Here is a 24,400-nt window from a genome sequence, read left to right as displayed (position 1 = left end):
GGTAAATAATCAGTCCAGGGGCCAGGCTGTGGCCAAAACCAGACCCTGGGTTCAGCTGTGCTCCCAGCCACCCTCAGCCCCTCTCACAATACCCTGCCCACACATGATCCCTCCCAAAAATCCCTTCCCACCAAGTTACAGGCCACAGGCTCTGGGGAAGCTGGGATGGAGCTTGGACTTCCAGGGAGGTCTTGAGGTCATTGAGGACCTTGGGTATCATTCCTCCCGACACCAGAAACCTTGACTCTCAGGGGTTTCTATGAGAACCATTGGCTGCATGTGTTGACATTCACCACTATATCGCTGTACCCCCTTAGGCCTGGGATGGGGGAGTAGCCCACACATGTGTGCTACATGAGTGAATGGATGTTAATTTCTCATGAGAAGGGCAGTGGGATGTCCCTCATCCCAAGTTTAAATTCTCCAAAACTCATCATTCCCACATGGCCTCCAGTTGGAAAAATATACATGTCTCTTGGCCAATGGCTCCTGGCCCAGTTGGTGGACACAGTGACTGTGGAGAGTGCAGGTCCCCAGGAAGCTACCACTACTGTTCTCTTCAGCTATTTGCAACATCTGCCACTAGAGTTAGGGGCTCCTACAAGGTTCATAGAGCTACATCGAAACTTTCCCAGAGACACCTGCCACTGGTGGCAGAGAAAGCTTGGCATAACCAGAATCTGGGGAGAGCTGTGTCTCTGCCCCTCCCTTCAGCACCTGGAGCCAATGCCTCCCAAATGCCAAGCCTTGAGCCAGGAGTCTGAGAAGTTATTCACCCTCCCGAGCCTCAGCATGCTCATTGGAAAAATGCACGTGGGAATCCACGAAACTCAGAAGGAAAACTGGCTGTGGGGGTTTAGGTGACATGACAATTGCAGCCTAGCTGAGCTCAGTGCACCCCCATCCCTGCCCCAGGGCATGGAGTTCCCTGGACCCCTGGGAGAGCTTACATGGCCGGATGGGTGGTTCCATCTCTCACACCATTCCAAGATTCAGGGGGCTCAGGGGGTGCAAATCGCAGCGGACCTAGAGGTGGCTTGGCAAAGGGAATTCCCAGGAAGGTATGGACCCCGGTATCGGCGCCCCTGACATGGACAAGACTCCCCAGCACCTGGCCCGCGTGTGTGGTCCGGATGGGACTGGCAGAGTCCTGGCCTGTGGGCAGAGAGACAGACATCATGGTTGGGTTTGACCAATCAGCTGCCCTCCCATACTGTTGGTATTGCTGCCTCCTTGCCACCCTCAGCTCAGCTCAAGGGATCCTGATATAAACACAGGCTTTACGAACTTCCTGCCTGTAACAGTCCCTTCCCACTCTGCCTCCCTGGGTCTGTCTCCATCCCACCAGGCTGAGGCTCCTTGGGGCCTGGCACCATCATTCACCCCTAAGACACTCAAACAAAGAGTCACATGCCCTTGTTGGGACTAGAGTGTCCTTTCAACTGTGTGCCAGGTCATGTGACAGTAGGATGATGGTGGGAATTGGGCAGGCATGTTTCCTGTCCTCAGGGATATCATGCCCAAGGTGGCAAGAAATGACATAAAGAAAGCATCCTCCAAACCATGAGTGATGTTGGTGAAAAGAGCTACAAGAGAGAAGTGTGACTGTGGCTGGAACATAAAAAGCACAGAGGCTGGCTTGGAGATTCTAGTGGGACTCTGTCTCTGCAAAAAAATGAAGAAAATAAATTAGCTGTGTGTGGTGGCACATGCCTGTAGTCCCAGCTACTTGGCAGGCTGAGGTGGGAGGATTTCTTAAGCTTGGGAGTTGAGGCTACAGTGAGCCATGATCACATCACTGCACTCCATCCTGGGTGACAGAGTGAGAACCTGTCTCAAAACAAAAACAAAAACAAACAAACAAATAAAAAACAGCCTATCTGCTGTGGGGATCACGGAGGGAGGAAGTGACTGAAAATCACCTAACAGAGAATGTCAGTCCTCTTAATAGATAAAGAATTTCTACAAACAAAGAATATGGCAGCCATGCAAAAACAAAGTAGTATAAGAATATGTTTAGAATAAGCAATACAAATCAGTCTGTCTCAAATAAAGAGAGCATTACCTCATTCATAGTAAGAGAAATGCACATTGAATTTTCACTGTGATGTCAACCACTCATTTTGTGGTATCACAAAAAGCAAGACAATCAGACGTTACATATTTTGTATCAGAAGTACACAGCACCACATGTGAAGTAGTCCTCCAAAAAACAAAACAAAATAAAACCTAAAATCCAAATCTTATGCCTCTAGAATATAAATACAAGTTTACACGGTAGACAAGGGACAGAAGAACAGTTACAAGACACCACTGGGATGCAATCAGCAAAACCTAAATGGTGGCATCGTCTCCAGAACAAATAAACTGGTTTCTTCAACATGCAACAAAATTTAGAAAGAACATAAAAGAGAGGCAGAGGGTAAATCTGAAGACTGAAAGAGATTCAAGAAACACATAAAAATGACATATGATAATAAGTGTTGGTAAGGATGTGGAAAACTTGGAACTTTCATACATTGCCGGTAGGAAGGTAAAATGGTGTAGCTGCTTTGGAAAACAGTCTGGCAGTTTTTCAGGGGATTAAACATGGAGTTGCCATGTGATCCAAAAATTCCACTCTTAAGTATAAAGCCAAGAGAATTGGCCAGGCATGGAGGCTCATGCCTATAATCCCAGCACTTTGGGAGGTCGAGGTGGGTGGATCACCTGAGGTCAGGAGTTCGAAACCAGCCTGGTCAACATGGAGAAATCCTGTCTCTATTAAAAATACAAAAATTAGTCAGGTGTTGTGGCATGTGCCTGTAATTCCAGCTACTTCGGAAGGTGAGGCATGAGGATCCCTTTAAGCTGGGAGGTGGAGTTTGCAGTGAGCCTGGGCAACAGAGTGAGACTCCATCTCAAAAAACAAGAAAGAAAGAAAGGAAAAAGGAAGAAAGAAAGAGAGAGAGAAAGAAAGAAAGAAAGAAAGAAAGAAAGAAAGAAAGAAAGAAAGAAAGATCATCTATCAATTTGCAAAATATGTACTTTATTTGAATCCTGATTTTTTAAATCATAAATATGAAGGAATGTTTGACTATATATTTGATTAAATTGAGAACATATTATGTTGTGGAAACACACACATACATACATATTTTTTTTTCTTTTACTAGGACATAATGACAAATTTACAGATGATATGATGTCTGGGATTTGCTTCAAATAATGGTGCAAGGGAGAGGTGGCCTTCCAGTAAACACTGGTTATATTCAACCTGAGAAAGCTGATTTAAAACAGAAACAAAAACAAGATTTTTATCATTGCTGAAGCTGGACAATGGGTATGTTGGATTTGTTATACTACTCTTTCTACCTCAGACTTGGCTCATCCCTTTGTGCTGTGCAGCCCTCGAGTAGCCTTCACCCTCTCTGTGCCTCATGGAGGTTCACCTGCCCTTGTTATTCCCACCAGCTCCCACCTGCCTGGCACCTTCCCTTTTGGAATCTCAGGTTCTGCTTCTGTAGGATTTGAGAAATCTGAGCCCATTTCCATAATAAAAAGTCAAAACACAGGCCAGGCATGGTGGCTGATGTCTGTAATCCCAGCACTTTTAGAGGCTGAGGCGGGTGGATCACTTGAGGTTAGGAGTTCAAGACCAACTTGGCCAACATGGTGAAACCCCATCTCTACCAAAAGATACAAAAATTAGCTGGGCGTGGTGGTGCATGCCTGCAGACCCAGCTATTTGGGAGGCTGAGGCATGAGAATCGCTGGAACCCGGGAAGCAGAGGTTGCAGTATCTCAAGGTGGCACCACTGGACTCAAGCCTGAGCGACAGAGTGAGACCCTGTCTCAAGAAAAAAAAAAAAAAGAAATCAAAAAATGAAAACAGCCTTAGGGAGCTAATGCCACCCTACACCTGTCAGTTTAACATGGATCAATATGTTTGATGCCACCTGGTGTGGGTGAGGCCAGGGTCAGTAGACATTTACAGGCACCAGACAGGACATTTTAACAATGTCTCCAAGTCAAAAGGCCCACTCCTCTCCCCAGTAACACGCTCCTGCACACAATTCCTTGCTGGAGGGGATGTCTATCCAGGTAATTCCCTGTGGCCACTGGCCACTGATGCCTGATGGTTGTTACAGCAAAGGACATCACCTGCTGAAATGTCCCTGGTTAGAGACCTGTTACATCAACTCATGTAATAAAGAGATTCATTACTTGCTTCATCCTTGAGAGAAGCCCTTCCATTAATCAGTATGAAGAAGCGCTACCATGTAGGGGTGTGTGGAGGCCACCCTATGTGTTAGAAAGTGGAAAAGCCTGGCCCCAAAAGTGGGTTAATTTATGACTGTTGAGATTAAAATCAAGGACAAGTGCACACATCTGTTCTTGTGTAAACTTCTGGGCACTGTGTGTGGTGCCATGGGGACTTTGATGGCCCCTGAGAAGAAGCCAAGACTGGTTGGGACCAAAGAGGATGGCACACATCACCTGTACCCTATGCCTTGTCAATAATTTTCCTGAATGTGGTTCCAACCCAAAATTTCCTCTGTGTGTGTGTGTGTGTGTGTGTGTGTGTATATATATATATATATATATATTTTTTTTTTTTTTTTTTTTTTTCCCAGACGTGGTCTCCATGTGTTGCCCAGGCTGGAGTGTAGTGGTGCAATTACAGCTCACAGCAGCCTCCACCTCCTGGGCTTGAGATCCTCCCACCTCAGCCTCCTAAGTAGCTGGGAGTACAGGTGTGTGCCACTATGCCTCTTTTTTTTTTTTTTTTTTTTTTTTTTTTGGTAGAGACAAGTCTTGTTGCCCAAGTTGGTCTCTAACTCCTAGCCTTAAGTGATCCTCCCATCTCTGCCTCTCAAAGTGCTGGGATAACAGGTGTGAGCCACTGTGCTTGGCCAAAAATATTTTAAAAGGTAGCCGTCTGTGAGGCCGGGCAAATCTTCCTGCTGGGCTCTTGGTGAATTCTAGAATGTGGTCAAGGGCAGGCATGGGAGGAAGCCCTGCGGGAGTGCACCATGGGGCAGGGGGAGTATGGACTCCACCTGGGTAGATTAAATTAGGAAAGGGTTGGGAGGACAGTCATATCATAGACTTAGGAGAGTTTCAGGTAACAGGACCAAAGGCGGAAACAATCCTGGAGCTTCTGATAAGGGCCGGGAGAAGCCTGGCGGGCACACAGAGCCGTCACCTTTGCCCTGGAAACCAAGTTGTACCTTTGCCCAGGATGAGATAAATAGCGTGAGGGACACAACAGCTCTTTGGCTCTTTTCTCTTGAAAAAGATATTTGCTTTTTCACCCAGGCTGGAGTGCAGTAGTGTGATGAAGGCTCACTGCAGCCTCAACCTCCCCTGCTACAGTGATCCTCCCACCTCAGCCTCCCAAGAAGTTGGGACTACAGGTCACAGGCCACCACAGCCCACCAATTTCCTTAAATATTTTGCATACACCGAGTCTCACTAATATTGCCCAGGCTGGCCTCCAACTCCTGGGCTCAAACGATTCTCCCCCTGGGCCTTCCAAAGTGCTGGGATTACAAGCGTGAGCCAATCACTCCCAGCCACTGCAGCCTTTTGGATCCCCTTTAGGATTTGGCCCCTGGGGGCTTCTGTTCCCCAAGGACCACTAATCTTGTCTGAGGCCCCTTTGCAGGGGTCAGGGCGCCCCCCTGGCCAAGGACGCCACACACTCAGAGCCAGATGCTGCGAGAAACTGTTATTGTTATTATCGGCCGGCAGCACTGGCTACGGCCACAATCCTAAGAGGGAAATGGACTGAATCCCCGCACCCCCAATCCCTCACCCACTCAGACCCAGAGCTGCCGACCCGGCCTGGCATGTCCCGGCGCTCCTGGATCCCCTGTACTCTGCTGATTCTTCGCTGTGGTGTCCCGCAGCCAGACCCTTTCTCCGCTTCTAGGAGCCCACCTCGGGCGGCTGGGAGGCGTCGCGTGGGGCTCACGAGTTCCACGCTGTCATCTCCACCAGCTCCTACCTCCCAGGCACCTTCCCTCCCGCACTGTCAGGTTCTGCCTCCGCAGCATTTGGCAGCTCTGAGCCCGGTCCCTGTCGCCCCTCCGTGGGAGCCTCACCCTGGCCGCGGACTAGAAGCAGCAGGAGCCCACAGGCCACCGCACTCAGCCGCTCTCGAATTCCGTGCAGCCTCATGGTCAACTTGCTGGTCTCGGTTCGCTGTCCGCGGACAGGCTGCTGTTCACCCAGAGGCTGCCCGGGTCGTTCCAGCCGTGGATCAGTGCCTCGCCCAGCCTCGGAGTTTGGACTGGGCAGGGAGTGGGTGGGGTGCGCTGGCTTTGCGGGGAAAGGTGGGTCTGGTAGGAGAGCAGGACTGAGCAGTCATAGATGGGTGGGGATCTAGTGGCTGGCAGGCAGGCCCGGGCACGGCCACTTCCCTTCTGCCCAGGCCCCTTTAGCATCCTCCGAACGGGCTGCGCGGTTTCTACAGCCTCTCCCTTTAAAAAGGCCAAATATTTCTTTCTCGGGGAGCTTGGCTGTTAAGACGCGAGTCTGCCGAGGCTCCTGGCTGAATAAAAAACCTCTTCCTTCTTTAATCCGGTGTCTGAGGAGTTTTATCTGCGGCTCGTCCTGCTACATTTCTTGGTTCCCTGACCGGGAAGCGAGGTGATTAACAGATGGTCGAGGCAGCCCCTTAGGCAGCTTATGCCTGCCCTGTAGAGCATCCCTTCGTGGGACTCTGGCCAGCTTGAGCCATGCGGATCCTGAGAGCGCTCTCGTGTAGGCAATTGCCCGGGTGGAATGCCTCCTCCTAGCAGTGCACAGCAGGCCCCTGTGGAGGATCAACACAGTGGCTAAACACCAGGAAGGAACTGGCACTTTAAGTCTGGACATCTGCAACTTGGTAAGACTAGTCTTTGGAACTTGCCCACTCCATTTGAGTGGAAGCATGGCCTGATCACCCAGGGCGTGCCTGTACCGGCACTTTGGTTTTGTTTGTTTGTTTTTTTTTTTTTGAGACGGAGTCTGGCACTGTCGCCCAGGCTGGAGTGCAGTGGCCGGATCTCAGCTCACTGCAAGCTCCGCCTCCGGGTTTGTGCCATTCTCCTGCCTCAGCCTCCCAAGTAGCTAGGACTACAGGCGCCTGTCACCTCGCCCGGCTAGATTTTTGTATTTTTTAGTAGAGACGGGGTTTCACAGTGTTAGCCAGGATGGTCTCAATCTCCTGACCTTGTGATCCGCTCGTCTTGGCCTCCCAAAGTGCTGGGATTACAGGTTTGAGCCACCGCGCCCGGCCTGTTTTTGTTTTTCACTTGAATTGATTGCTTGATACTTTGGTTTTTGTTTTTGACTTGAGTGGAATTGTTTGATACTTTGGTTTTGGTTTTGACCTGGCTCGGATTTCTGGATACTCTGATTTTGGTTTTGATTCTGGTTTGGTATAAACTGAAAAGGTGTGTATGCACCCTTTTTACCCGTTCTTTGTTTTGTGGTGTGCATGTGGTGTGAGCGTGGTGTTTTGTCTCGAGGAAACATGGGTCAGAGACAAAGTAAGCCCACTCCGCTAGGAACTATGTTGTAACATTTTAAGAAGGGATTTAATGGAGACTCTGGGGTTACTATGACACCAGGAAAACTTAGAACTTTGTGTGAAATAGATTGGCCAACATTAGAAGTGGGTTGGCCATCAGAAGGAAGCCTGGACAGGTTCCTTGCTTCTAAGGTATGGCACAAGGTAACTGGTGAGTCAGGACACTCAGACCAGTTCCCATACATAGACACTTGGTTACAACTGGTGCTAGACCTCCCACAGTGGCTAAGAGGGCAGGCAGCAGCAGTGCTAGTAGCAAAGGGACAGACAGCCAAGGAAGGATCCCGCTCCACTCACCGAGGGAAATCAACTCCTGAAGTTCTGTCGACCCAGTATCAAAAGATCCATTGCAGGAGATGGCACCAGTGATCCCAGTGGTGCCCTCCCTTTACCAGGGAGAGAGGCTCCCCACTCTTGAGCCCACAGTGCTTGTGCCTCCGCAAGACAAACATATCCCTAGGCCACCCAGAGTAGACAAGAGAGGAGGTGAAGCCTCGGGAGAAACCCCTCCCTTGGCAGCTGGTTTATGACCCAAAACTGGGGTACAAATGCCCCTGAGAGTAACCAGTGTGCTTATTGTAAAGAAATGGGACATTGGAAGAACAAATGCCCTCAGCTAAAAGGAAAACAAGGAGACTCAGAGCAGGAGGCTCCAGACAAGGAGGAAGGGGCCCTGCTCAACCTGGCAGAAGGGTTATTGGACTGAGGGGGACCCGGCTCAAGTGCCCCCAGAGAGCCTATGGTCAGGATGACAGTCGGGTGTAAAGACATTGATTTTCTTGTAGACACCAGTGCTGAACATTCTGTAGTAACCACCCCAGTTGCTCCCTTATCCAAAAAGACTATTGAGGTAATTGGAGCCACGGGGGTTTCAGCAAAGCAAGCTTTCTGCTTCCCTCAGACTTGTACTGTAGGAGGACATAAAGTGATTCACCAGTTTTTGTACATGCCTGACTGTCCCTTGCCCTTGTTGGGAAGGGACTTGCTTAGCAAGCTGAGAGCCGCTATCTCTTTGTCAGAGCACGGCTCTTTGCTGCTAAACTGACCTGGAACGGGAGTCATTATGACCCTTACGGTACCCTGAGAGGAAGAATGGAGACTTTTCTTAACTGAGCTGAGCCAAGAGATAAGACCAGCTCTAGCTAAGCGGTGGCCAAAAGTGTGGGCAGAAGACAGCCCTCCAGGGTTGGCCATCAACCAAGCCCCCGTACTTACAGAAGTTAAGCCTGGGCACAGCCGGTTAGGCAAAAACAGTACTCAGTCCCCAGAGAAGCTCTTGAAGGTATCCAGGTCCATCTCAAGCACCTGAGAACCTTTGGAATTATAGTTTCTTGTCAGTGTCCATGGAATACTCCCCTCCTGCCGGTTCCCAAGCCAGGGACCAAGGACTACAGGCCAGTACAGGATTTGTGCGTGGTTAATCAAGCCACAGTGACTTTACATCCAACGGTACCTAACCCGTACACATTGTTGGGGTTGCTGCCAGCTGAGGACACCTGGTTCACCTGCTTGGACCTGAAAGACGCTTTCTTTAGCTTCAGATTAGCCCCTGAGAGCCAGAAGCTGTTTGCCTTTCAGTGGGAAGATCCGGAGTCAGGTGTCACTACTCAGTACACTGATCTGATCAGACTGACAGGAGCTGAAGAATATAAAGACTGGGGCAGACTAAGCACCTTCTCATTAGGCTCCCAGGAGCCCATGGTCACATTAGAAGTTAAAAGCAGCAAGATTCTGCCGTATCTGGATTCCAATTTCTCACTGAAGGCTAAGCCACTAAACAGAGTTACAAACGGGGGGATGGGGGGGGGTGGGGAGAAAAACCCCTCCTCTAAGAAACTTAAACAGTAAAAAGAGCCATACCTTGTGAAAACTTGCTTATAGACTTTGCAGAACTGCCCCATGCTGGAGACTATTGTACATGCTAGCGCTTGTTTGCTCATTTAAGATAAAAATCAGGTTTTTGCCTATGGTCCTCCTCTGAGTCAGGTGCACCCCCACCAAACAAACTAGGTATTTGCCCTATAAAATTTTGTTTGGTCGGCCACCCCCAAATCATAGGTCAAATTAAAGGTGACCTCCAGAAACTAAAGAAATTAACCTTAAGAAAACAAATGCAGGCTTTAAAAATAGCCATACAAAGTGTTCATAATTAAATAAATGAAAATGCCTAAAAACCTGACACCCCTTTAAATCTAGTGACTCTGTTTAAAGTAAAATCTAATTTTTCTAGCACCCATATAGGATGGGCCCTATACTGTAACCTTGTCCACTCCCACTGCTGTTAAAGTTGCAGGTGTTGTGTCTTGGATCCACCACAGTCAGCTAACACCGGCAGCTCAGGAGAAGTGGACCGGCCAGCAGGACGCAGATCATCCAACCCGACTGATTCTGAGACGAGACCAAGCTGCTGCTGAGGACAACAGCCCTGCTCTAGTCACACGCCGGAGGCTGACTAGTCTACACACGGCCGAAGCTTGAGGACTCATCAAGCAAGTAAATGTAGTTAAAAATCTTAATAGTTTTCCCACGATACTAACTGTTTTCCTATTGTTCTGTCGCTGTGTTCAACCTTTTCCCCAAGTGAGGACCTCTTTTACCCTTGCTGGATATGAATATGCTGTACATTGTTTTGTTGTTACACTCCCCATAACCACGCTAGAAGAAACACCTATATAAGGTGTCCCCACTGTACATTTACTACTTAGAAAACCCAGACCTGTTCAGTCCAGCAACAATTCCGAGTCTTACAGTCATTCTTTAAACATATAAACCAGAAGTTACCAAAACCTCTTCCTTTAGAGGTTCCTTAGTAGAACCTCTTTCTTTAGTAAAAACAGAAAAAAACCTATTTGCTCAGTTGGCTGAAAACATTGCTGGCAGCCTAGATATTTCTTCATGTTGTGTTTATAAAAAGGCTAACATAAGAGACCAATGGCCTTGAGAAGCAAAAGAGTTAATGCCTCAAGATAACTTTACTTTAACTCTTTCCCCAAACAGATGCCCTGAGTTCAAGCATCTGGCTCTTAAAAACTTGTTACTAAAAAAAACTGTGTTACTCGCTAAGAAAAAGCTTTTCAGACCCAGTGACAAAACTAATCTGCTTAGGACATGACAAAGTTGATACATGTGCCTGTACAAGTTTAACACAGGTTTGATCCTAGGTCTTCATTTAGAAAACAGTTTCCAGCTATAAAAATTTAACACCTCATTATAAGTATGTTACTGATAATAGAAAGTTGCTTGCTGCTCCCCTGTGTATTACACTTGTTCCTTCAAATGAAAGAAGGTTTTGTAGCTACCATGGTTCATCAGAAAACTTCAGCACAAGTATATGACATAAAACACTATCGTTCTGTCTTGCAAAGAGACTCAGAAAGTAAAAATAAAAGTGAGAACTCCCACTAATTAGTGAAAATTCTCAAAGGTGGGGATAAGGAAGGAGACCACTACTACTCCTGCTGCCCTCCTCCCCCCACCTTGCAAAGTTCACAAGACAGGAGGAAAGCGAGAAAGAAACAAAAGTAAGATAAATAGCCAGACAACCTTGGCACCACCACCCGGCCCTAGGAGTTAAACAAAGTAATAATAATAACATCAACCCCTGGCTTAAACTACTTGTGTTATCTGTAAAGTCCAGACACTGTATGAAAAAAGCATTGTAAAACTTTTTGTTCTGTTAGCTGATGCATGTAGCCCCCAGTCACGTTTCCCACGCTTGCTCGATTTATCACGACCCTTTCACGTGGACCCCTTAAAGTTGTAAGCCTTTAAAAAGGCCAAGTATTTTTTGCTCGGGGAGCTCGGCTCTTAAGACGCGAGTCTGCCGACGCTCTCGGCCGAATAAAAGCCTCTTCCTTCTTTACTCCGGTGTCTGAGGAGTTTTGTCTGCGGCTCGTCCTGCTACAGTGGAATCACGACTCACTGTGGCCTTGACCTCCCAGGCTCACTGATTCGCTGGCCTTAGCCTCCTGAGTAACTGAGACTACAGGTGTGTGCCACCACATCCAAATAATTTTGCTTTTTTTTTGTAGAGATGGCATTTCTCCATGCTGCCTAGGCTGGTCTCGAATTCCTGGGCTCAAGCTCAGGAGGCCCACCCCAGCCTCCACTAGTGCTGCGATTACGGGCATGAGCCACCGCACCTGGCCTAACCGGTAATATTTATTTATTTATTTATTTATTTATTTATTTAAATTTATTTCTGAGGCAGGGTCTCTCTCTGTTGCCCAGACTGGAGTGCAGTGGTGCAATCTCGACTCATTGCAACCTCTGCCTCTTGGGTTCAAGTGATTCTTGTGTCTCAGCCTCCCGGGTAGCTGACATTCTAAGTGTGCACCACAAAGCCTGGCTAATTTTTGTATTTTTAGTAGACACAGGGTTTCACCATGTTGGCCAGGCTCGTCTCAAACTCCTGGCCTCAAGTGATCCGCCCACTTCGGCTTCCCAAAGTGCTGGGATTATAGGTGTGGGCCATTGCGCCTAGCCTAGCCGGTAGTAGTTTTGCTATAGCAGCTGAATGGATTAAGACACTAGGATTCCGGTATCCAGGTTCCCTACTGGCCACTCACAGATATAGGATCACTTGGGGCTTGTGGAGAGGCAGATAGAGGCTTTTTTGGAATTTATTTTTATTTTTTCAGACCTCTCACGGATGAACAGGAATAGGCTTCTCACGCTCAGGTGTGGGCAACATTCTTCAAACACCTCCCTCAAAATGGGAAAGGCCTGGGGGCTCAGAGGAGAGAAGAGAGAAGGCAGGGAGAAGGTGGAGGTGAGGGAGGGAGGATGGGGCCCAGCGCTCAGTGGGGTGTTGGGGAGGGTGGGTTTCCACTGGGGTTTGCCCATCCACAGCTCAGTGGTGGGATCTATCGAGTGTGTCTAACAAGACAGGACCCATGGCAGACTTGGTAACTAACATCATGCAGTAGCTTCTTCTAGTCTCTCTCTCTCTCTTTTTTTTTTCAAACGCAGTCTTCCTCTTCTTGCCGAGGCTGGAGTGCAGTGGCACAATCTTGGCCCACTGCAACCTCTGCCTCCCAGGTTCAAGTGATTCTCCTGCCTCAGCCTCCTGAGTAGCTGAGATTATAGGTGTGCACCACTGTGCCCGTCTAATTGTTGTATTTTTCGTAGAGATGCGGTTTTACCATGTTGGCCAGGCTGGTCTCAAACTCCTGTCCTCAGGAGATCTGCCCACCTTGACCTCCCAAAAGTGCTGGGATTACGGCATGAGCCACAGTGCCTGGCCTATTATTCATTTTTTATTTTTATTTTTCTCAGAGTTTTTTTCCTTATATTTTGTTTTCTTTGCTTTTTAAAAATCTTTTTTACTTGTCACTGACTTGAAGCTCAAACCTTTCCTATTAATTTCTAATCTCTCTCTTTTTTTTTTTTTGAGAAGGGGTCTCACTGTATTGCCCTGGTTGGTCTCAAACCTCTGGCCTCAAGCCATCCTCCCATCGCAGCCTCCCCAATAGCTGGGATTACATATATGAACCCTCATGCCTGAGTAAATTCTTAATAAATGCTTTCTGAATGGATGGACGGAAGAATGAATGAATGGCTATGTGAATGAAGGAATCAACTTCTTTCTCCTCAGTGGGTGTGTGTGGGCACAGCAGGCTGACACTCGCCTGAAAGCGAGCCCAAACCCTCCTCCCTGGCACAGGGAGCTACAGCTCTGTGTTTCTCTTCAGGCTCCTCGAGCTCCTGCATCTTCTTCTGGGGCAGCACCGTCGTCCAGAACTGGAACCTGTGGGCCTTCAGAGCCCGGCCCACTGCAGGCTGTAAGTTCAGCTGCAGGTATTGCTCCTCCTGGTGGAACAGCGGCCAGTGTGGCAGACCCTCGCCGTTGGGGTTCCTGTAGACATGCCGTCCCAGCAGGGCGATACGAAGGTCATTCTGAGCCCCTGGAGCCCAGACCTGAGCACCTGGAGTCTGGTCAGGCAAGGCAGCCAAGCAGGCCAGGTGGGCTTGGGGAGTGAGGGGGGCATCTTCCAGAAACAGGAAACAAATTCCCTCCAGCTAGTGTCAGCTCTAGTGGGGGCGGGGTGGCTGGCTCTGATGTGTCCCTCTCTCTGGGAGGGAGACCCTGACGGTGGCACAGCCCTGGTGCCCACCCTCCAAGTAGAGCGGGGAGATGGAGCGTGTCCACTGCCCCACGGCACCCCCACCCTGTCCAAGTGGGTCCCGCGGCTGGGGAAGGGGCTATCATGTGATTAAGGATGTGGGTGTGCTCATGAGGTCACCCCAGACTAGGAGATTGCTGGATGGGCACAAGCCCCCCAACCCGGGGAGGTTGAGGCAGGGGTGTGCCATCTCACCCGTTTCGAGCAAAGTTGGCCCAGTACTTCATCATCTTCCTGCTTAGCCGCTCCTCCTCCTCAGTGAATTTAACTGCAGAGAGGAAGGGGACATGTGTCTTGGTCAGGATGGCCCACCTCAGCATCCCAGGTGGAGCTTGTCCATGACCCCCCAGCCCTTGGTCCCCAGTCCCGCTTCTCTGCTTTTTCTCCCACCGCCCTCAGAAGCCAGTCCTCCCCTTTTCCAAACTTTCCCCTTAGCCCAGGCTCTGACTGACTCCATCCTTCCTGGCCCTGAAGGCCCCTTCTCCCTTCTGTCACTGGCAGTCATTGAAGAAACAAACATCCTGAAAACCTGCTCTGCACCAGGCAGACACCCAAGGGTGGGGAGGGATGGAGGGAACACAGGCCACAGTCTGAAGGGTCATGAATTCTAATCCTGGCACAGCCTTTGGAGCTGTAAAATCTTGAACGCCTGATCTCATCCTGTCTCTGAGCCTCAGTTTCCTTATCTGGGCAGTGAGGACAATTAATCACCCCTCAGGGACCCAGCCAGGGACCCAGCCCACCTCCCGGGAAACGAAGAAGACTCACCATAGTTGCCCCAGAAGAAATTTCCGAAAACAAAAGGAAGCTCATCACCATGGTCTGCCTTCACGTGCGGCGGCCTGATGTTCTTGACCCAGCTGGGCTGATGCTAGAACTCATAGAAGTACACAGGGGCCCGGGAACCTGTGGGGTGGACAGCCCGTGACACAGTGGCCCCTCCCCTGAAGACTTCTTGCCTCACCCATGGGGATAAGATACCCAGGTCCAAAGCTGGCTGGAATCTGGACAGTGGGGTGTGGAGCCCCAGGCTGGGGCAGGAGCAGAGGAAGAGACTTGGGATAAATCATGGCCTCGGACTTCTTAGCTGTATCATCTTGGGCAAGTCACTGAAGGTCCCTAACTTCAATTTCCTCATCTGTGAAACGGGGAAATGTCTGTCTCTTGGGCTAGCCGTGAGGATTTACTGCAGTGATGTACCTCAAGTGTCCGCAGAGCCCAATAAACATGAGTGGGGACCTGGATAGCAGCAGGTCTTACCTGGGACCCACAGTCCTGAGCTGTACCCCTGCCAGTCAGGCCTTAGGTCCAAATATACTCACGCTGAAAATGTGCTACTTGGAGTGCAGGGATCACAAACATGGAGTCTGCCATCATCTCCTGGAACTGGGCTTGGAGGTTCTGGGGCTCCCCATTGTCCCCAATGTACTCCTCCATCAGCAGGTCACCAAATGTAGGCGGCAACATCTACCCCAGGTGGATCAGGAAGAGGCAGGTTAGGCTGGATGTCAGGGGCAGGGAGGAGGTGGCCTCGAGCTTGGGGAGATGGACCGTGAGATGTAGCAGGAAGTGGGAGCAAAGGTGAGGCTCTGAGGTGACCCCACCCCCAAACACACACACACTCGGGCCTTTGCTCATGGGGGTCACTACATAGGCAGGGTATCTGGGGGTTGAATTTCCTCTGCCTCAGGACAGGAGAGGAGCCCTTCTCCGTTGGCGAGGGACCCCAGGAGCCTTACCATCAGCGTTAACATTTTCTGCAGAACAGCCTGGAAGGCCTCTCTGTCCATTTCCTTCTGGGTGTCATAGATACTTGTGTCCTGGGTGGCCGGGAGAGAGTCTATAGTTGGGGATGGGATGAGCCTGGAGCTATGAAGCCCTGAACACCCCCCACTACCAGATGGGCTCCCCAGGCACTTGACAGCTTGGGTTGGACCTTACACTGGGGTTGATCCAGCCAAATTCATCATTGTTGACACCAATGATGCTGGGGACAGGTTGAAAGTCAGCAGAGGCCAGCAGCTCCTGGGGATGCCTGGGCAGGAAGATCCCATCCACCACTCCGGGGATCATCATGTTGAAAGGCTGAGGGGAAATGCAAGGTCAGGGAAGAAGGTTGGGTCCCAGACATCTTCCAATGCCTTCTGAGTACCTTCCACTCCTTCCCGGTTCATCCCCGGATGCTCATATCCAATCAATGCCTGGCTCGGGCATGCACCAACCTTCAGTCTCCACCCAGGGCTATGATACCCCGGCAGGCAAATAAGGTAATGTGCCCAGGGAATATGAGGACCATGCAGACCTGCCAGCCCCATGTCTCTTGCACCCCTTCCTCTACACCCACATCCATTTAGACCAACCTTGTTAATTGCAAGAATCTCCTCTTTACTCTTGCCCCTCAGGCAGCCCACTAGGGCCTCAGAGTCAACTTGGCCACAGGCTGACAGATTGGCCACCACCTGCAAAGGGACCAGGCAGGGGCTGGCTCATCCTTCCGAGTAGAGAAGAGGAGTTTGCCCAAGGCCCTGGCCAAGAACAGGGACACCCCAAATCTCACAGGGTACTGCGTATGAATTCCTGCAGTTCTGACACTGTTCCAACTCAGAAGTCGCAGACATAGGAGCCATCCCATCTGCCTAGATGGTTCCCCTCATGATGGGGATCCCTAGGGTGCCAACTTTGCACAGAGGCCACAGAACAAACTTGGCCTCCGCAATGGCAGAAGGATGTGCATTCTGACCCTGGAGCCCCCCAGCAATTCCAAGGTAGGTGGCAGCTCCTGGGGCATGCTCCCCGATGGCCCTTGTCATCCCCACTTAACAGACAGAAGGGGAGGTAGCAGGCCTAGGCCTCCACAGCTGAGGGCACTCACCGTGGAGATAACATCTGCTGAGCTGGCAATGAGGCAGGGCATAAGGGCCACGCCACTCTCCATGATGGCCCCATGGAAGAGTCCTTGGGACATGGGGGACACAACAAGCGAAGACACACTTGTGCCACCCGCAGACTCGCCAAAAATGGTGACACGGTCAGGGTTGCCTCCAAAGTGGGCGATATTCTGCCGGACCCAGCGTAGTGCGGCCACCTGGTCCAGGTAGCCCCAGTTGCCAGTTGCATGCTTGTCTCCAGTGCTGAGAAGTAGCAGGGACAGGGATCACAGGGCTGTCCTGGCCCCGCTCAGCCCCCATGGCCCAGACCAGCCTTAGTCTCACCTGAAGAAGCCCAGGACACCCAGGCGGTACTGGATGGTGACCACCACCACGTCCTCAAAGGCGGCCAGCATGGAACCATCATACATGGAAGCCATGCCAAAAGCAAGCCCACCACCGTGGATCCACACCATCACCTGGGGAAATCAAGGCAGCTACCACGATGCTCCTACCCAGCCAGAACCCCACCAGGGCCACTACCTAGACCAACCAGTGCTTTGCCTCTGCCTACCTCCCCATTAGAACTCCAGCACAAATTCATTACGTGAGTCACAGACTAGGTACCCAGGATCTATCAGGAAGACTAGGCCTCACATCTTTTGGATTGACCTCTCGTATCAAAGCCTGGTTTCATTTGTCCCAGAAAACTCACCAAAGTGGAAAGAAAAGGGGCGTCTCCCTGACGGCTCCACATGAACATTAATCAAAAATGTCCTTAGCCTGAAGCACATAGTTAGACCCCCTTTCAACAGAAAATGTTTTAAAAATTAGCCAGGCATGGTGGCATAGGCCTGCAGTCCCAGCTACTCAGGAGGCTGAGATGGGAGGATCGTCCAGGAATTCGAGGCTACAGAGAGCTACGTTCATGCCACTGCATTCTAGCCTGGGAAACAGAGCATGATGCCACCTCTAACAAAAAAAATTTTATGTGTGCCCATTCTCATAGGCCCAACAGATTATCCATGGCTGGGATTCTTGGTAACCTCAAGGTGCAGCCCTTGGGCACTTGAGTGGATGTCCTGGGTGTGAGTTGGCTGGGTGAGTCCTGGGTCCAGCCCAGAGCCACAGCCTTTGACCTCTGGCAGCAGCCAGAACTCTGTGACCCCATGTCCAGGGGCCAGCTGCCCAGCCTGGGTAAGGAGCATTTCCTGGACCTGACAGTGAGAAGTTTCTCAGTATGGTCCCCTCTGCAGCAGGGCCTGAGCTAATATTGTCCTTTCCAGCTTCTTGCAGAACTGTCCTCCAACTCCCAGTGAACTGTGGCCTGACACCCACCGGTAGGTTAGAGCCTTCGTGGCTGTAGGCCGGCGTGTAGATGCTGAGGTACAGGCAGTCCTCGGACATGGAGACGGAAGGGATGGTCACATTGACTTGGTTCCGAACCTCTGAATCCATTGTGGTGAGGTCCTGAAGACACCTGGTAACCAGAGCAAACAATCAGTCCAGCGGCCGCATCAGACCCTGGGTTCAGATGTGCCCCCAGCCACCCTCAGCCCCTCTCACAATACCCTGCCCACACATGATCCCTCTCAAAAATCCCTTCCCACCAAGTTACAGGCCACAGGCTCTGGGGAAGCTGGGATGGAGCTTGGACTTCCAGGGAGGTCTCGAGGTCATTGAGGACCTTGGGTATCATTCCTCCCGACACTGGAAACCTTGACTCTCAGGGGTTTCTCTGAGAACCATTGGCTACATGTGTTGACATTCACCACTATATCGCCGTACCCCCTCAGGCCTGGGACAGGGGAGTAGCCCACACATGTGTGCTACATGAGTGAATGGATGTTAATTTCTCATGAGAAGGGCAGTGGGATGTCTCTCATCCCAAGTCTAAACTCTCAAAAACTCATCATTCCCACATGGCCTCCAGTAGGAAAAATATACACGTCTCTTGGCCAATGGCTCCTGGCCCAGTCGGTGGACACAGTGACTGTGGAGAGTGCAGGTCCCCAGGAAGCTACCACTACTGTTCTCTTCAGCTATTTGCAACATCTGCCACTAGAGTTAGGGGCTCCTACAAGGTTCATAGAGCTACATCGAAACTTTCCCAGAGACACCTGCCACTGGTGGCAGAGAAAGCTTGGCATAACCAGAATCTGGGGAGAGCTGTGTCTCTGCCCCTCCCTTCAGCACCTGGAGCCAATGCCTCCCAAATGCCAAGCCTTGAGCCAGGAGTCTGAGAAGTTATTCACCCTCCCGAGCCTCAGCATGCTCATTGGAAAAATGCACGTGGGAATCCACGAAACTCAGAAGGAAAACTGGCTGTGGGGGTTTAGGTGACATGACAATTGCAGCCTAGCTGAGCTCAGAGTACCTCCACCCCTGCCCCAGGGCTTGGAGTTCCCTGGACCCCTGGGAGAGCTTACACATCCGGATGGGTGGTTCCATCTCTCACACCACTCCAAGATTCAGGGGGTTCAGGGGGTGCAAATCGCAGCGGACCTAGAGGTGGCTTGGCAAAGGGAATTCCCAGGAAGGTATGGACCCCGGTATCGGCGCCTCTGACATGGACAAGACTCCCCAGCACCTGGCCCGCGTGTGTGGTCCGGATGGGACTGGCAGAGTCCTGGCCTGTGGGCAGAGAGACAGATATCACAGCTGGGTCTGTCCAATCGGTTGCCCTCCCATACTGTTGGTATTGCTGCCTCCTTGCCATCCTCAGCTCAGCTCAAGGGATCCTGATCTATAAACACGGGCTTTATGAACTTCCTGCCTGTAACACTCTCTTCCCGCTCTGCCTTCCTGGGCCTGTCTCCATCCTACCAGGCTGAGGCTTCTCGGGGCCTGACATCATCATTCAGCCCTAGGACCTTCAAACAAAGGGTCACATGCCCTTGTTGGGACTAGAGTGTCCTTTCAACTGTGTGCCAGGTCATGTGACAGTAGGATGATGGTGGGAATTGGGCAGGCAAGGTTCCTGTCCTCAGGGATGTCATGTCCAAGGTGGCAAGAAATGACATAAAGAAAGCATCCTCCAAACCATGAGTGATGTTGGTGAAAAGAGCTACAAGAGAGAAGTATGGCTGTGACTGGGACATAGAAAGCACAGCTGCTGGCTTGGGGACCCTAGTGGGACTCTGTCTCTGCAAAAAAATCAAGAAAATAAATTAGCAGGGCAAGGTAGCGCATGCCTGTAGTCCCAGCTATTTGGCAAGCTGAGGTGGGAAGATTGTATGAGCCTGGGAGGTTGAGGCTACATTGAGCCATGATCGGGTCACTGCACTCCAGCCTGGGTGACACAGTGAGAACCTGTCTCAAAAAAAAAAAAAAAAAAAAGGCAGCCTATCTGCTGTGGGGATCAAGGAGGGAGGGTAGCCCTCCAAAAGCAAAACAAAATAAAACCTAAAACCCAAATCTGATTATGCCTCTAAAATATAAATACAAGTTTAGAGGGAAGACAGGGGACAGAAGAACAGTTACAAGACACCACTGGGATGCAATCAGCAAAACCTAAATGGTGGGATCCTCTCCAGAACAAATAAAATGGTCTCTTCAACATGCAACAAAATTTAGAAAGAACATAAAAGAGACACAGAGGGTAAATCTGAAGACTGAAAGAGATTCAAGAAGCACAGAAAAATGACACATAAGAAGAAGTGTTGGTAAGGATGTGGAAAACTTAGAACTTTCATACATTGCTGTTGGGAAGGTAAAATGGTGCAGCTGCTTTGGAAAACAGTTTGGCAGTTTTTCTGAGATTAAACATAGAGTTGCCATATGACTCAGCAATTCCACTCCTAAGTATAAATCCGAGAGAATTGGCCAGGCATGGAGGCTCACACCTGTAATCCCATCACTTTGGGAGGTCAAGGTGGGTGGATCACCTGAGGTCGGGAGTGCGAAACCAGCCTGGTCAACATGTGAAACCCTGTCTCTACTAAAAATAGAAAAATTACCCATGCGTGGTGGCACGTGCCTATAATTCCAGCTACTTGGGAGGCTGAGGCATGAGGATCCCTTGAACCTGGAGATGTAGGTTGCAGTGAGCCCGGGTGACAGAGTGAGATTCCATCTCAAAAAAAAAAAAAAAAAAACTACCAATTTGCAAAGTATGAACCTTATTTAATCCTGATTTATTTTTAAAAAATTTGTTTTAATACAAGTATCATTTATAAACATTAAAGAACATTTGACTATATATTTGATTAAATTGAGAACATATTATGTTGTGGAAATACACAAGTACATATATATATGTTTCTTTTCTTTTTTTTTTTTTTTTTGCGACGGAGTCTGGCTCTGTTGCCCAGGCTAGAGTGCAGTGGCTGGATCTCAGCTCACTGCAAGCTCTGCCTCCCGGGTTCACGCCATTCTCCTGCCTCAGCTTCCCGAGTAGCTGGGACTACAGGCGCCTGCCACCTTGCCCGGCTAGTTTTTTGTATTTTTTTAGTAGAGACGGGGTTTCACCGTGTTAGCCAGGATGGTCTCGATCTCCTGACCTCGTGATACACCCGTCTCGGCCTCCCAAAGTGCTGGGATTACAGGCTTGAGCCACCGCGCCCGGCTTCTTTTCTTTTAGTAGGACATGATGAAAAATTTACAGATGGTCTGATGTCTGGGATTTGTTTCAAATAACGGTGCAAGGGGGAGGTGGCCATCCAGAAAACACCCGGTTATATTCAACCTGAGAAAGCTGATTTAAAACGAAAACAAAAACAAGATCTTTGTCATTGCTGAAGGTGGACAATGGGTACGCTGGATTTGGTACATTACTCTTTCTACCTCAGACTTGGCTCATCCCTTGGTGCTGTGCAGCCCTCTAGCAGCCTTGACCCTCTCTCTGCCTCAGGGAGATTCACCTGCTGCAGTTATTCCCACCAGCTCCCACCTGCCTGGCACCTTCCCTTTTGGAATCTCAGGTTCTGCTATGTAGCATCTGAGCCCAGTTCCATAATAAAAAGTCAAAAAATAGGCCAGGCGTGGTGGCTGACATCTGTAATCCCAGCACTTTTGGAGGCCGAGGCAGGTGGTCACTTAAGGTTAGGAGTTCGAGAACAGCCTGGCCAACATTGTGAAACCCCATCTCTACCAAAAGATACAAAAATTAGTTGAGCGTGGTGGCACGTGCCTGTAGACCCAGCTATTTGGGAGGCTGAGGCATGAGAATCGCTGGAACCCGGGAAGCAGAGGTTGCAGTATCTCAAGGTGGCACCACTGGACTCAAGCCTGAGCGACAGAGTGAGACCCTGTCTCAAGAAAAAAAAAAAAAAAAAAAATCAAAAAATGAAAACAGCCTTAGGGAGCTAATGCCACCCTACACCTGTCAGTTTAACATGGATCAACATGTTTGATGCCACCTGGTGTGGGTGAGGCCGGGCTCAGTAGACATTTACAGGCACCAGACAGGACATTTTAACAATGTCTCCAAGTCAAAAGGCCCACTCCTCTCCCCAGTAACACGCTCCTGCACACAATTCCTTGCTGGAGGGGATGTCTATCCAGGTAATTCCTTGTGGCCACTGATGCCTGATGGTTGTTACAGCAAAGGACATCACCTGCTGAAATGTCCCTGGTTAGAGACCTGTTACATCAACTCATGTAATAAAAAGATTCATTACTTGCTTCATCCTTGAGAGAAGCCCTTCCATTAATCAGTATGAAGAAGCTCTACCATGTAGGGGTGTGTGGAGGCCACCCTATGTGTTAGAAAGTGGAAAAGCCCTGCCCCAGAAAGTGGGTGAGTTTATGACTGTTTAGTTGAAAATCAAGGACAAGTACACACATCTGTTCCTGTGTAAACTGCTGGGCACTGTGTCTACTGCAGTGTGAACAGGCAGTTTCGAATGTGCGCCATGGGGACTTTAATGGCCCCTGAGGAGAAACTAAGACTGGTTGGGTAAAAAGAGTACAGCACACATCACCTGTACACTCCTATGGCTTGTCAATTATTTTTTCTGAATGTCGGTCCAATCCAAAATTTTGTGTGTATATATATATATATATATATATATATGTGTCAAAGTCTCCATCTGTTGCCCATATTGGTGTGCAGTAGTGTGATTACAGCTCTCTGCAGCCTCTACCTCCTGGGCTTGAGATCCTCCCACCTCAGCCTCCTTAGTGGCTAGGAGTACAGGTGTGTGCCACCATGCCTGACGCTTTTTTTTTTTTTTTTGGTAGAGACGAGTCTTGTTGCCCAAGTTGGTCTCTAACTCCTAGCCTCAGGTGATCCTCCCATCTCTGCCTCTCAAAGTGCTGGCATAACAGATGTGAACCACTGTGCCTGGCCCAAAATATTTTAAAAGTTAGCCATCTGTGAGGTCAGGCAAATCTTCATGCCTGGGCTCCTGGTGAATTCTAGAATGTGGTGAAGGGCAGACACGGGAGGAAGCCCTGCGGGAGTGCACCATGGGGCGGGGGCGGGGGGTGTATGGACTCCACCTGGGCAGATTAAATTGGGAAAGGCTCAGGAGAGACAGTCAGATCATAGACTTAGGAGAGTTTCGGGTGAGAGGACGAAAGCCCGAAACACTCCCGGAGCTTCTGAAAAATGCCTAGAGAAGCCTGGCAGGCACACAAAGCCATCACCTTTGCCCTGGAAGCCAAGCTGTGTCCTTGCCCAGGATGAGGTAAATGGTATCAGGGACACCATGAGCTCTTTGACTTTTTTTTTTTTTAAGACAGATTTTTGCTTTTTCACCCAGGCTGGAGTGCATTAGTGTGATGAAGGCTCACTGCAGCCTCAACCTCCCCTGCTAAAGTGATCCTCCCACCTCAGCCTCCCAAGTAGCTGGGACTACAGGTCACAGGCCACCACAGCCCACTAATTTCTTTAAATATTTTGTACACACCGAATCTCACTATATTGCCCAGGATGGCCTCCAACTCCTGGGCTCAGACGATTCTCCCCCTCGGCCTTCCAAAGTGCTGGGATTGCAAGTGTGAGCCAATCACTCCCAGCCACTGCAGCCTTTTGGATCCCCTTTAGGATTTGGCCCCTGGGGGCTTCTGTTCCCCAAGGACCACTAATCTTGTCTGAGGCCCCTTTGCAGGGGTCAGGGCGCCCCCCTGGCCAAGGACGCCACACACTCAGAGCCAGATGCTGCGAGAAACTGTTATTGTTATTATCGGCCGGCAGCACTGGCTACGGCCACAATCCTAAGAGGGAAATGGACTGAATCCCCGCACCCCCAATCCCTCACCCACTCAGACCCAGAGCTGCCGACCTGGCCTGACAAGTCCCGGCACTCCTGGGTCCCCTGTACTGTGCTGGTTCCTCGCTGTGGTGTCCCGCAGCCAGACCCTTTCTGCGCTTCTAGAAGCCCACCTCGGGCGGCTGGGAGGCATCGCGTGGGGCTCACAAGTTCCACGCTGTCATCTACACCAGCTCCCACCTCCCAGCACCTTCCCTCCCGCACTGTCAGGTTCTGCCTCCGCAGCATTTGGCAGATCTGAGCCCGGTCCCTGTCGCCCCTCCGCGGGAGCCTCACCCTGGCCGCGGACTAGAAGCAGCAGGAGCCCACAGGCCACCGCACTCAGCCGCGCCCGAAGTCGGTGCAGCCGCATGGTCGGCTCGCTGGTCTCGGTTCGCTGCCGATGTACACGCTGCTGTTCACCCAGAGGCTGCCCCGAGTCGTTCCAGCCGTGGATCAGTGCCTCGCTCAGCCTTGGAGTTTGGACTAGGCAGAGAGTGGGTGGGGTGCGCTGGCTTTGCGGGGAAAGGTGGGTCTGGTAGGAGAGCAGGACTGAGCAGTCATAGATGGGTGAGCATCTAGTGGCAGGCAGGGCCGGGCACGGCCACTTGCCTTCTGCCGGGGCCCCTTTGGCATCCTGGGAACGGGCCG

The 24,400-nt window shown here is 50.3% G+C and overlaps 1 protein-coding gene, 1 long non-coding RNA gene and 1 pseudogene across 10 annotated transcripts in view; 1 reads left to right on the top strand and 2 right to left on the bottom strand.

The window, feature by feature from the left end:
• Window positions 1–6,874, bottom strand: part of LOC695543 (cocaine esterase) — a 12,403-nt gene extending 5,529 nt beyond the window's left edge. For 3 of the 8 annotated variants that reach the window (XR_013410996.1, XM_077984151.1, XM_077984150.1), the window contains exons 1-2: window positions 6,090–6,844; window positions 951–1,155 (exon numbers count right to left, since the gene is read on the bottom strand). Coding sequence is in view for 7 of the 8 variants with exons in the window: in XM_077984151.1 (XP_077840277.1) it covers window positions 951–1,155; window positions 6,090–6,165 (281 nt within the window). In the remaining variant the exon portion in view is untranslated. Of the gene's footprint in view, window positions 1–950; window positions 1,156–5,810 lie in introns of all 8 variants that reach the window. The other 5 variants (XM_077984154.1, XM_077984155.1, XM_015126353.3 and 2 more) reach the window with 4 other exon arrangements.
• Window positions 6,735–14,952, top strand: LOC144337627 (uncharacterized). The gene is made up of 5 exons (XR_013410997.1): window positions 6,735–6,874; window positions 9,849–10,054; window positions 11,593–11,715; window positions 12,202–12,332; window positions 13,255–14,952. It is a non-coding gene; the product is annotated as an uncharacterized LOC144337627 (long non-coding RNA).
• Window positions 13,131–24,400, bottom strand: LOC114674438 (cocaine esterase-like; annotated as a pseudogene). Its single transcript, XR_003725544.2, has 12 exons — window positions 24,047–24,400; window positions 18,983–19,187; window positions 17,892–18,033; window positions 16,899–17,032; window positions 16,559–16,817; window positions 16,047–16,145; window positions 15,628–15,771; window positions 15,426–15,506; window positions 15,009–15,153; window positions 14,455–14,592; window positions 13,882–13,954; window positions 13,131–13,418 (listed from the first exon to the last, which is right to left on the bottom strand). The product of XR_003725544.2 is annotated as a cocaine esterase-like (transcript).

This window comes from Macaca mulatta, chromosome 20, assembly GCF_049350105.2.
Source record: "Macaca mulatta isolate MMU2019108-1 chromosome 20, T2T-MMU8v2.0, whole genome shotgun sequence".
Lineage (NCBI taxonomy): Eukaryota > Metazoa > Chordata > Mammalia > Primates > Cercopithecidae > Macaca > Macaca mulatta.
The sequence above is the reverse complement of the archived record's forward strand: the minus strand, read 5'-3'. Positions and strand labels throughout refer to the sequence as shown.